Raw genomic sequence first — 14367 nt, 5'->3', positions numbered from 1 at the left:
AAACACTCGTTAGACTGTATTTGGAGACTGTGTTTGCACTGGAGAGAATGCAGAGGAGATTCACCTGTATGTTGCATGGACTGGGTAAAGATTGCAAAAGCTCAGTTTATTTTCCCTGGAGTGAAGAAATCTAAGGTGTGACATGATAGAGGCATATAAAATTATGGGAATCATAGTGTTATGTAGCACTAAAACAGGCCCTTCGAACAGCCTTGTATAACTAAGCTTTTTGCCCATCTAAACTAATCCCATTTACCTGTAGTAGGTCCATATTCTTCTATACCTTGCCTTTTTAAGTGTCTGTCTAAATACCTCTTAAATGTAATGATTGTATCTGATTCTACCACCACCTCTGGCACCAAGCTCCAGACACAATAACATAGCAGTTAGCGCTATAACAGCTTGAGGGTGTTCTGGAATTTGGAGTTCAATTTTAGTGCCATTCTGTAAGCAGTTTCTGTACATCCTCCCTATGGAATGCGTGGGTTTTCTAAGCACCATTACATTGCACACAATACTCCCAAGTGCAGCCTTACCAGTGCCTTGTAAAGTTACAATATTACAATCAGCTGAGTACTTTTACTATTTTCTGTTTTTATCTCCCAATTCCAGCAACTACAGTACTTTACCAGTCAGCAAATTAAAACAGACAGAAACATAAAGGGGATAGAGTACCTCCCACTTATATTTCAAGAAATTATTTGTAGTTAGAGCCTCAAAATGGGCAAGGAGTTGACTGGCTGTAATCACTTCAACTCAACCAAAAATTTTCAGGAGTTGGTGGGCCTCTTGCATGTGCACAGATAAACAAGTGGACACTCACACACATAGTAAGTTCACCATCCAGCAATAACAGAAGCTAGATTGGACAATTAGATATTCCTGCTATCTTGAAAGATTGCAGATATAGAGACAGCAATTAGCTACTACCTCAGCCTTATGGTAATTTGCTGCCAGCTGGTAAGGCACTCAGTATCTAAGCCACTTCTCCTTCATGTGCTACATTAGAGCAACTCTGAGATCTGTAATCATGGATATGTCCTGAAATTAACTACTGTATCATTTGATCTGCTGCATCAGGTTCCTTCCCCTCAGAACTTCCACTGCAAGGTTCCCTCCAGATGTGGCAGATTTTTGCTGAATCATCGAGAAACAACTTCAAACATTTACATTATAACCCTACATTTGACCAATTGACAGGATAGACTATTTTTTTAAAACACATTTCTGATTAACTCTAACCCACTTCTAAATAGATCAGTACACATCAGGTCTCCAAATGGTCAAGAATTTTCTATCAATAGGAGAAAAAGCAGACAAACCTTCAAGCATAATTATTTTCTTTAATGATGCATGGATAGCCGAGTGGCACCACTGCTGCCTTATAGCTCCAAAATCCAATGTTCAACCATGGTTTTGGTGACCTGTGTGGGTAACACCTGGTAAAGTCCTGGTGAAAGGTTTTAGCCTGAAATGTCAACTGTTTACTCTTTTCCATAGATGCTGCCTGGCATGCTGAGTTCCTCCAGCATTTTGTGTGTGTTACTTTGATTTCCGGCGTCTGCAGATTTTCTCATATTTGTGAATCTACTGAAGGAACTCAGCAGGTCAAGCAGCATGTGGGAGGAAAGAAATTGTCAACATTTCCAGTCAAAACCTTCCATCAAGACTGAGAGTGGAGAGGGAGATGGTCAGGATAGAGAGGAGAAAGTGGGTGGCAAGAAAGGACTCTGAGGTAATTGATGAACTGAGGAAGGGTGCAAGATGACAGGCAAGTTGTGCCAGTTAGGGGAGATGAGAGAGGCTGGAGTTGGAAGACTGTGGCAGGTGAATGATAGATGGAGGCAGACAGTGAGAAGAAAAAGGGAAACAAACAGTTGGAGCAAGGTGGGGGAGGAGTATTGTGAAGATTGGAGACGGCTGCTGGAGGGAGATAATCAGGAACACAAAGCACTACCACAGCTGGATTCACATCAATAAAGTAAGTAAAACAGATTAGTAAGTAAATAAAGGAAGTGAAAATGGGAACCATTAGAGAAGGGATGGAGGGACCCTGTGTATGAAGTAGGTAGATGGATCCATGAGGAGAAAGGGGACAAAACTGGGTTGTAGACTACCCAGGCACAATACAAAGTATTACTTGTCTGGTTTGTGCTGGGCTTCATCCTAGCAGCAGGGTGAACAAGTTAATGTGAGAATGGGAAGGGGAGTTGGAATGGTCAGCAACTCAGAGCTCAGGATAGGCACTACAGATTAAACCACAAGTTTCTGCGAAATAGTCGCCGATGAAGAAGAGGCCACATAGGGATCACCAAATGCAGTTTGATAAAGTTGGAGATGCATATGTACCTGCATCTCATTAAGTCCCCAAATGATAGTGAAAGAGGAGGTGCAAGGGCAAGTGCTAACCTCTCCTACTACAAAGGTAGGTGTAAGGGAGGAATGAGAATGGAGGGATGACAATGGAACAAAGTTTTCCAATTTTAGGTTTAACCACCCCGCCCTTTCCTCTCTCTCCCCATGCCATACATGGGGATCCTTCTGATCCTCTGGTCCACACATTTTTTGTAGTCCCTTCCCACCCTCCACCCAGCCTGGTTTTCTTAACTCACTTCACACAGACTCCCAACACCTCACCCCCAATCTGGTTCCAACTGTCATTCACCTCTAATGTTTCCCATTCTCGTCTGCTTTACTGATATGAATCCAGCTTTGGTAGCACTTTGTGTTCCTGCTCATCTCCCTTCTCCCTCCATTTGCTGTCTCCCATTGTCATAATCCTATCCTCCCACCTTCCTCATCTGTCATTTTTCTCTTTCTTTCTCCCTCTCTGTTTCCACTTATCATTTTGTTTTTAAACTGCTCCACCCCCCTCCGTCTGTTGGCATCTATTACTCAAGTGCCACAGTCTCCCAACTCCAGCCCCTCTCATCTCCCCTACCCCACTACCTGGCACTACTTTCCTGTCATCTTGCACCACTCCTCAGTTCACCAAATACCTCCAAGTCCTTTCTTCCCTCCCCCTTTCTCCCCTCCCCCTTTCTCCTCTCTATACTGGTCATCTCAGTCCTAATGTAGGGTTTCACTGAAAACTTTGACAATTTCTCTCCTCCCACAGATGGTGCTCCTGAGATCTGACAGCGGGTTGTTTGTTGCTCCAGATTCCAGTACCTGGAGTCTCTTGTGTCTCCATAAAATAAATATACATACTGTAGGTTTTCAGAATGAAACTCTCTTTCCATCCCTAGAGATGTACATAAAGAAAGGTAGTTACACTTAAGTACGTACGCTTTGGTGAAGCATGTGGACTATCAGATGCAATCTGTCTCATGCGAGATCCATGACAGCTGAGGGCGACCAGTCTTGAGATGATAGCTGTTTTCCCGAATCCAATATTCCCAATGATCACCACTCCTCTGTTCACACTGGGATTACCACACTTTAACTGCGTATCAATCTCATGGAAGAGCCAATCACGCCCAATGAACACCGAATCTGTGGTGATGCTGGGCACTTCAAACAAAAGTGGCTTCAAAGAGATGTCTGGAGGTCTGTATGGTGCAAAGCGCACTGTGGGAACAATAAAAGAGCAATTATATATTGAATTTCAATAATTCAATTAAAAATAATTAACTACAAGAACAACTGTACACCTGATAGTGCCAAAAAAGAAAACACAAAAAGGAAAAAAAAACTGGTCACTGCTGTACATGAAACGACTGATAAGCCTTCCTGAAATTTTGATTATTTATTATTTTACTTATCTGTCCCCCACTTGGTTCATCCTGGGAGCTTGAAGAAAAGCATTTCTGGTTTCAATTCAGTACTTTCCAATCTTCTTGACTCAACAGATGATTAACTTTGTTGAATTTTGTATCTATTGCAGTTATGGAGCAAGGGCAGTGAAGGGAATGAACAGTTAGGGTCATTTGTATGCTGCCAGTCCTGCAGGCTGTTTTACACTGGGTGGTGCGGAGCTTCTTAACAGTTGAAGTTACATTCAGCCATGCAGGTGGACAATAAATCATCAGGTTCCTGACTTTTGCCTTAGAGATAGTAGAAAGGCTTTGGAGTGTCAAGAGGCGAGTCACTCACTGCAATATCTGTCCTACTTCTGTAACCTTGGCAATTAAATGGCTTGTCCACAAGGCATATTCTAGGAGCAGAATTAGGCCATTCAGCCCATTGTGTCTGTTACACCATTTGATGATGGCTTATTTATTATTTCCTGTCAAATCCATTCTCCTGTCTTCTCTCCATAATCTTTGATAACTTTATTAATCAAGAACCTATCAGCATTTGTTTTAAATACACACAATGACTTGGCCTCTACAGCTGTGTATCTGTGGCAATGAATTCCACAGATTCACCACTCTCTAGCAAAAGGAATTGCTTTTCATCTCTGTTCTAAAGGGACGTCTCTCTGTTCTGTGGCTGTGCCCTCTGGTCCTAGACTCTCACATTACTGGGAACATACTCTCCATGCCTGCTCGATTTAAGTTTTTCAATATTCGATAGGTTTCAATAAGATTCCCTCATTCTTCTAAACTCCAGTGAGTATGGCAATAGTACTCTGCAAGGATGTTAGACCATAAGACATAGGAGCAGAATTAGGCTATTCAGCCCATTGAGTCTGCTCCGCCATTCAATCATGGCTGTTTTATTATCCCTCTCAACCCCAATCTCCCGTCTTCTCCCATAACCTTTGTCAGGGCAACTAATCAAGAACCTATTAAACTCTGCTTTAAATATACTCAATGACTTGGCCTCCACAGCCACCCGTGGCAATGGATTCCACAGATTCACCACCCTCTAGCTAAAGAAATTCCTCCTCTTCTCTGTTCTAAATGGACGTCCCACTGTTCTGAGGCTATAGACTTCCCTACTATAGGAAACATCCTCTCCACATCCACACTATCTAGGCCTTTCAATATTCAGTAGGCTTCAATGAGATCCCCCCACCCCTCATTCTAAACTCTAGTGAATACAGGTCCATAGCCATCAAACTCTCCTCATATACTGGCCCTTTCATTCCTGGAATCATACTCATGAACCTCCTTGGGACCCTCTCCAATGACAGCACATCTTTTAGATAAACAGCCAAAATTTGCTCAAAATACTCCACGTTGATGGTGTTTGTGGTGAGGGAGTCGGCAAGGCAGGCCAATGAATGTCAAGTGTAGGTGGCTGGGTTCTTTTTAAAGATGGTCAGTGCCTGTCACCTTTATGGAGTGACTTTCTACCTCTCAGCCCATGGCTGTGTGCTGGCAAGCTTTCTGCAAACTGGTGGGCATTTCTTTATTTCCTAAAGAGTTGCAAATGGAATTTATATAGTGTGGTCATTAGCAAACATTACCACTTCTGAACTAATGATAAAAGGCAGGTCAATGATGAAGCAGCAGAGGATGATTGGATTAGGGACCGCCTTTGACGGTCCTGGAGCTTGGATGATTGACCTTCAACAACTACAACCATCTTCCTTCATGCAGGATATACTCAATTATTAGATTGTTTCAGGTAATAATTCTTCACTGCATTTTTAGTGTAGATTTTGCATTAATAACCCATACTTTGCTAAGTGATTTCAGAAAATGCAAAACACTTACAGCACAGAACAAGGTCATTTTATCCTTGCCGCTCTTTGCAAGAATCAACCTCCCTAAATCTTTTTATAGCCATGAAAATGCTTTCAAGTATTCAGCTAGATTTGCGTTGAATACCTCAGTTAAATGTTCCTTCACTACTACCAGGCCAAGCATTCCAGACCCTGAACACTAAATGTATTTAGTTTTTTTTCATATTATGCTTGGTCCATTTACATGCTCCTCTGGTTCTTGATTCTTTCAATAATGGTTGCAGTTTCTCAGTCTCAACTCTATTCTAAATACTTCCTGGTTTCAAACACCTCTATTACATTCCATCTCAACCACAAGCCCAGCTTCTCTTGTCAACCTAGAATCATTCTAGTAAATCTCTTCTGCACACTCTGAGGCCTTCGCATCTTTCCCAAAGAGCGGTGCTCAGAACTTGGCACAATATTCCAGTGAAGTCTTCTGGAATGTTCACAATAATTTTCTTGTTCTTGTGCCAATTTATGAAGCCCATGATTCTTTATACTTTTAACTGCTTTCTTAACTTCCACTCTCACTTTCAACAACTATAGACATATGCCCACAGATCCCCAAGTTCTCCTACGCCTTCTTAAACCACGGCTTGCAATTAATACTCCCACTTCCAACCAATATGTAAAATTTGATATTCTCAGCAAAATTTTGCTCACTATTCCACAAGAAACCTGTATTCTCATGAAATCTATTCCATCACCTCACAGTCCATTATGGTTCCAAGATTTATGTCATCTGAAAATTTTGAAACAGTGTCACAAAATATATATTAGGAAAAGCAGTGGTCCTGATATTGACTTAGATTATCCTCTGTATACTTCTCTCCAAGCCCAAATAAACCAACCTTTCAAACACTGCTCAGCTTTCTGTCACATACACTCTGGTCCCTTTTATTCAATTTTGAAGACGAGCCCTTTATGAGGATGTCATTAAACACACAATACATGAACTTCTTTTCCCTGCCAGGCTTACTCTATTGTTTAATCAAAAAATCTGTATCAAGTTAATTTAATACAGTTGGTCTTAAATAAACTATTGCTCACATAATTAATCCAAACTTGTTAAATTAAAAACTTTCTTCACCATTGATGTCTAGCTGGCCTGTAGCTGCAGAGTTTAGCTCTCAACTGCTTATGCAATTCCTCAGTACTGAGACATCATCCCTGTGGCTTAGCAATTTTCTCTTCTACTTCCCTCAGCAATCTAGGAGATATCCAATGTGGAGCAGTGACTCATCAGCTTTAAGTACAACTGGATTTGCTTTATCAATTTTCAGTCCCTATAGTATTCCACTACATCCTTCTTTGACTCTATTTCCTTCGTAAAGATGATGAATTTAATACCTCAGCCATGCTTTCCATCAATAGACTTCTCTTTTGATCTCCGATTGGCACTCACAACCTCTTTTCTGTTTATATGGCTACAAAATAATTTTGTGTTTACATTTGCTTAAAGTATTTTTTCATGCACTGTTTACCTCTTTTTCTGTTTTCTTTACTTCTCCTCTGTAATTTCTATAATTAGCCTAACTGCATCCACTCATTCTATTAATTAACATAAATTTCATAAACATAAATTTTTGGAAAACCTCAACCAAAAACCTCTTTCTAAAGGTTGTTTGGTCCCCAAGGAACATTTGACTGTGTCAAATGCACTGACCTGAAAATTGCTGAGCTACAGGGATATTAACAACAAAACTAAAGAATCACCTTGTAGAAACAGATTTTATCTCGCTTGAAAATAGATACAACCTAGTTGAAGTTGTTAAGTTAAAAGTTAAAATTGGTTGTACCTCTGGTAAGAAAAGATAGATTGTACATTGTAAATGTAGTACTTGAATCAATAATTGAATTATTCAGAAAAGGGAAATCTCACATTTAACTGGATGATCAATTTCCTCTTTCACTTCAAACCTGATCAGTTTTCCAAATATTTTACTCTGATTTCAATAAGTAAAAATTTATGAATTCAAGTCAATTGAATTCAAATTGTGGGTTTAGCTTCCAGCAGAAATCACTATGAAACTGTACACTTTGCAGTAAAACTGCTCTTTGGCCATTTCGCCCCCCCAAAAAATCTGTGTTTATTGCCTTTGAAAGCAAAAAGGCTTAATACAATGGTGCATAGGTAAAGAGAGTTATGATAACCATTCCCTTTTCAATCACCTCCCAGCATTGTTGCTTGCAGAAAGGTGATTATTATCATAACTGTGAAATAAGATTCACAAAAACATGCATTTTATAAGCTTGTAGCTGCTGTATATGCTACCTCCGGCGACAAATTAAAAGTCAGTTATGAAACGATTAAAGATTACACCAAGAATTGTAACTTACGTGAGTGAGTGTGCCAAGCATGGGCATTAGTGGAAGCTAAAGCAAAAATCAGAGAAAAGCCAGAAAGTAATGCAAAATGTTAGCAAGAATGACAAGCATAAGAGCAATAACAAACAAGCACCAAACTTCAAGCATTGGATTTGAAAGAACTCTTATGTTTAGCTGGTATGTTTTCTTCAGCCTAAATGTAGCAAATGGTGCAGCCTTATCCTAGGTTTTTTAAACCAAACAAGAATGTGATGTTGTTTGCTGTACTTTGAAACATGACAAACCTCATTTTACTTCAACACTTTGTTGTGCAACTTTAATTAAAAGACTTTTGCAAACATGTGGCATGTAAAGCATTATTAAATGAGCAAGATGGACTTTCTCATAAGTCTGTATAAGCACAGATAAACAACTTCATCACTGCAGCAGGAGCTTTATGCGGCATTAACAAAATGATGTGTTCTCTACTTGCTTTACGTGCACACAAACCAAACTGATTAATATGGTTAACATTTGTTACATTAAATTATGATAAAAATTAAAAGAGAACTATGATATACTTAAATCTAAATAATTTAAGGAATTATTAATGCAAGTGAAGAAGTAATAACATACACAAATTGGAAAGGCTGCTTCAGACCCTGATTTTACAACAGCTTATCTCATTCTCCAATCTTTTGAGGTCCTTTAGTCCAATCACCTGAGACTGATCCTCTCAAGACCACTAATGGAAGCTCTAATCTATACCTCCCAATCCTTATCCTAAGCTTCGATGGTCACAAGAATTCCTGTATCCACTCATATCCCAATCTTCTGATCCATAGTACCCTCAGGCCCAAATCTGGGTGAGGGAAAAAAAACCTACCCTCCTAAACATGATGGCCAACACACCCCTACCCCCAATTCCTGTTCCTATGATGACTACAATTGAATACCACAATCACAATCAGGCTTCTGACTGCTATTCCTCTCTCTTCTTTCCCTGACCAAGGCTCGGTCCCAAATTACAGAATATCTAACACAGATTGGGTCTCTCACTGTACAGAAGCTTGCAGTGGGAGGCTCACAACCAAAATTATGGTTGATCTGGAATAGTGCACTATGATTTGCAGGCCAGGCTTTTCAAATCTGCAACATTGTAAGTCTCCTTTGAAAATTCCTATTACATATAGTATATCATATGATTTGACCCTTAAAGTCTGTGCAAGTTAAAAGAGAACTCTTCAGGCTACTCCCTGCTTTCCATATTTAGGCCATTGGGCTGCAGGTCACAGCTCTACCAAGAACACATAAAACTATTTTATCCTAGATATAGATTTTTATATCAACTCCTTTTATATTTAATGGTGCCACACAAGGATATCAAAACATTATTGTAGACTGACATCAAATGTCAAGATGGCATAAACTCCAGACAGTGAAAAAAATCTGAGGGAAGAGAGAGATACTGGAATTACATGTTTAAAAAGTAGAAGAGGAAGGAAGTCAATGGTTTTCACAGGTTAATTCAATTTACAAAATAAAATATGTTAGCAAGTCAAGTTGAAATTAACTACCAACTTCATTTGTCCTTATGGACAGTTAGAATGGGTTGGTGGGAATCTATCTACTTTAAAAGTCCATAAGGACTGAAACAAAAATTCAAAACAAATGGAAGAAAATGTGCAGTCTGTTTTATACTTCCTGGCTTTCTTTAACTTCACTTCAGTCAATTGCACAGATTAATTGAAAAAATTATTCCACTGTAAATTTGTAACATTGTATCCATTACAATTCCTTAAATTGCTGTGCGGAAATAAGAGACAGACATGACTCAACAATTTTGAACATGTTTTCATTTTCCACTAGCTTCCATTGTTTAAACATTATTATGATATGATAATTGTAAAAACATTCCATTTTTTAATATACTATAAACATCACTTCCTATCTTGAGGGCACACAACAACAAATAAAACATCGCTAAAGCTTTTCAAGCATTTAAAGATAATCACAACTTTTACAAGTTCATGAGATTTGGTCCCATCTCAACCAATTACTTGCTTGATTTGACTAACATGTCTAGTTCAACATTACATGAAGGTTAGAAAGAAGGAAGAAATTATTTTCTACCAGTGCTTTGGACAGTTCCAATTATTCCAGCTGATTATGCTGGATGGGATCACCAAAGAAAGAGGGAAAAAAAAGGAAGAAACAAAAAAAAATCCCACACTTCACTCTTGAAAATTTAGGCTAACAGAATGTAACTACAGTTAAAATGGTCACACTCAATGAAGATTTAATTCCTTTTAGACTTTTGCAACAATATAGTAGTTTCATCATTGCTATTACTGAAGCTAACATTTTAATTCCATATCTATTTTATTATATATACATTCCTAGTTGCCATGGTGGCATTCAAACTTATACTCGTGAATCACTACGTGCTGACCAAGTAACTTACGAGGTCAAAAGAACCCATTGGGTGTTTGACAGTCTTCTTTTAATGGGTTCTAATTGGTTTCTTTGTTTTGTGGCTGTCCGTAAGGAGCCGAATCTGAAAGTTGTATAAAGTATACATACTTTGATAATAAATGTACTTTGAACGTTAATGACCACAATACGATGCTGCCAATGATTATGACTTTATTTTCATTTAAAAAGATAGAATTTTTTTAATATTCTTCAGCCTAGCGTGAAATTAAAATTAAAATGAATACACCAATAGCTTATATTATGAAAGAATTGTACTTCTGGAAAGTGGTTAGCTATCTGAAATTTCATAATGGGAAACAATTACATATTAGTATAAATAAGACTTATTTTTTGAAGCAAAACAAAGAGGTAAAGAGGCACCAGGACAAACTTCACCACATGGAGCTATGCAATGTAAAGTCATGCATAGTCTGATTTTAGCATTCTTATTTGGGAGAGATGCAAAGGTCAGCTCTTAAAGGATATGGCTAATATTTCAGTACAAAAACTAATGAGATTTAAATTTGGAAGTGTAATTGTTTAGTGCTGGTTCACATTTGTGTGTACACAGGTTATCCATCGCCTAGAGGATGGAAAACCACTATAGATCCCTAATGTAGAATATATAACTCCTCTAAGTTCCTTGAACTTTTTCCCAGTCACTCTAACAGAAGTGCCATTTTCAAGGTCTGAACTCCTTCCGTTCAGGGAATTCAAAATTGTAAGAGTAGAGACTCTAATGCAAAATTCCAGGATTATTTGAAAGGTGCAACTGCTCTGAATGTATTTTGCTAATGATAAAAACTGGTGGTGTAGTAAGGCAATGCATGAAATTGTAGAGACACCAACAGATTAAATGAATGGGCAAGACTGCAGAAGACTGCTTTAAATGCAGGGTTAAAGGAATAAAGGAGGATAGATGTGAGCATTCTGTACAAACACAAAATGCTAGAAACATATATTTAGAGATCCATATGAATAAAGACTAAAATGTAGTAGTCAGCCACTAAAAGAAAAAAATAATGGAATGATTGCCATTATAATTTAGAGGATTACTGTATAAAAGAGAGAGGGTTTTGCTACAGTTATATACAGTTGATGTGTGATCTGAAGTATTGTGCTTGGTTGTGAGCAGCACACCTCGGAAATGATTTAATAGCCTTGTAAGCAATGCAACATACATTCTGCAAGTTATCATCAGAAGGCCTTGGTGAATTAGATGTGTGTATATAGTTATAGGTTGGGTGTGCATCTAGAGGAAATTATATAAACTGGACTTCAGGATGTAAAAAGGTGATTTGGTTTTTGAAAGGAATTTATTAAGCTACATGTCAAAAATAACTGTTATAATAAATTCAGATTCATACCGCACAGAATCAAGCTCTTCAGCCCACCATGTACAGTATATACATATCAACCATCAGTACCCATCTATAATATCTATAAATGTAGCATGTGTTCCTACCTCTGCCACTTATTCAGACAGTGTGTTCTAGATACAACACAACTGAGAGTGAAAAATCCTTCCATAGATCGTCCCTACACCTCCTATCCCTTAGCTGACACCTACGCACTAGAGCTTTAGATACCTCTGTAATGGGGAGAAATCTCCCATGATATACTTGATCTCTGTCCTTCATTATTTTCAGATCCACCTTCAGTCTCCATTACTCCAAGGAAAACAAATCCAGTCCATCTAGTTTTTTGCCAGAATGGAAACACACTATCCCAAGCAACATCCCGTTGGATAACCTCTCCAGTGCAATAACTTCCTTCCTATGGTGGGGGGGGGGTGATCAGAATTATACACACTACTCCAGTTACAACATAACAATGGATCATAAACTAATTTTGTATCTAATTTGCCATCAGCCCTCAGATCCTGGCAGCTAACCACATGGAGCAATTTCCCATGTGACACCTTCTTAAAGGCCTTACTGATACACTAGTATCATAAACTTCCTGCATTTTTATTCATTGTTCTCTTTTATGAAGGCAACCAGCCTTTATGCTCTTTTCACCAATTCACCCAACTCTACCACCATGTATTGCCATCAGCTGCCAGGAATCCTTGGATTTCAACACCAAGGTCACTCCCCAAGGCAATATCATTTATTATATCCTAACCTCTTTAGTCCTCTCACTTACCAAGATTAAATCCCATCTGCCATTGCTCTGCCCATCTTGCCAACTAAACAATATTATTGCGTTGCCTATGGCATACTTCTTCATTTTTTTCAAGTGATCTGTGAATTTATTAATCATGCCTCATATCCAAACAATAAAGGCTTCAGCACCGACCATTGTGGTATACCACTGGTTACACGCTTTGAATCACAAAGACAACCTTCCATCGTCACCTTCGGCTTTCTAGTACTAAACCAATCCTGTGGGCTTCAATCACGTGGAGCAATTCCCTCATGCTACATCTTTGTAAAGACCTTACTGAAGCAAATGTAGACTACATCATTCGCACTGCTTCAGCAATGCCTATTTTACTGCTGAAAAATCCAATTAAATTGGTCATAGAGGATGCAACTTAAAGCCAAATCATTTACAAGATAGATCAGAAATTCAAGAAAAGGGTTGCTGAAGATGAAAAAGTAGATGTCAGCTAAATTAATAATTTTAAGTAAGAGATTTTCTTTTCCTAGCCAAAGTTATTAAGGAATATGAATTTGGAGGCAATGAGCCAAGACACTTTAGTTGTGATCTCATATGAGGGATAGAGGGGCCAACTCTAATTTCTGTGATTTGGCCTGTTAAATCTATTTTTTTACATATTTCACAATTTAGAAAAATAATCTTTTCTGACTGCAATCCAGGTTATTGCATTTAACAGATGTTTCACTGGTAATCTAGTGAAGAGGTACAGTATGTACATTCTTCTGTGTGGTGGAAATTCAACGCATATCCAAGATTCTGCTCAGTGCACAATATTTAACTTTAAGTACAACTAAAAATGTGCACTGTGCAATGAGATGATTCGTTCCAAAATAGTGAAAGCAAAACAGACACTGTGGACGAAAGGACCTGTTCTATGCTTTATATTCATTGATAGGCAAGTCAGAATCAGAATTAGGTTTAATATCACCAGCATATGTTAGGAAATTTGTTTTTGTTTACCAGGGGCAGGGCAACTAATTAGTTACATGTCACAATTGATTAGCGACAGAAGAATCACTTTTGGGTAGGTCAAGTGACAGTCACATGGGTCAGGGTGTTGCCAATTCAAGTGGTGCTCTTTTTAAGAAAGTATATAGAGAGGTATAAATAAGACCAATTATCAAACAGCAAAATAAATATGTATCTGAAAGCACCTCCTTCTCCACGTATGAGTCACATCTTTTATTTATTCTTTCTCATCATTTGAGTCAGCTAATCCTAAAACACCAAACCAATGTGCACTACTCATCATTGTACCTTTCAAGTGTAAAACAAGTGTTCAAAGATTTTTTAAGTAATCCAGTTCTGCATGTTCCAGCTCAGAGTTGCACTAACTTTGAAGTGTTGACACCTTAAACTATTATGTCAAAATAAAAAACAGCAAAAAGAAGTCTGAGGCTATATAAACATTACTTGTAGACAGTAGGAAAGACAGTTCAATGAAAAGATTTGGATAACAAAATACCAACAAATGCAACATACAATTTGCTGATGCCTACCTCGCAGGTCCTGTGGGGTTCGGCCTCCTGTTACATGCTGCCTTGGCATTCTTAGAGATGTCCTCAATGGCGTATGGCGCTGTTCATCCAGATAAGCTAGATCTTCCAGATGGGCAGAGCTTGTAGCTGATAATAAAAAAACCAAACATTGCCCCAAGTATAAGTTAGTGTCAAACGTGAAAAGAATTGACAAATAGACAACTTTAAAAAATAGAGTTTTTGCCTAAAGATAGGACAAAATTCGTTTAAAATACACTGGGATGTTTGAAACCACATCTAAGATGTTTGATTAAGAGGAATACA

General features: G+C 38.4%; 1 protein-coding gene across 7 annotated transcripts in view; it reads right to left on the bottom strand.

Moving 5' to 3' along the window:
• The window catches only part of LOC140741057 (protein TANC2-like), a 712173-nt gene that overhangs the window by 179993 nt on the left and 517813 nt on the right, over positions 1 to 14367 (bottom strand). For 6 of the 7 annotated variants that reach the window (XM_073070734.1, XM_073070733.1, XM_073070736.1 and 3 more), the window contains 3 exons: positions 14065 to 14190; positions 7958 to 7993; positions 3289 to 3570 (listed from right to left, as the gene is read on the bottom strand). In XM_073070734.1, the coding sequence (XP_072926835.1) occupies positions 3289 to 3570; positions 7958 to 7993; positions 14065 to 14190 (444 nt within the window). The remainder of the gene's footprint in view (positions 1 to 3288; positions 3571 to 7957; positions 7994 to 14064; positions 14191 to 14367) is intronic. The other variant, XM_073070735.1, reaches the window with a different exon arrangement.

This window comes from Hemitrygon akajei, chromosome 18 (genome assembly GCF_048418815.1).
Source record: "Hemitrygon akajei chromosome 18, sHemAka1.3, whole genome shotgun sequence".
In the NCBI taxonomy this organism is placed as follows: Eukaryota; Metazoa; Chordata; class Chondrichthyes; order Myliobatiformes; family Dasyatidae; genus Hemitrygon; species Hemitrygon akajei.
This window is presented reverse-complemented; position numbering and strand designations above follow the sequence as displayed.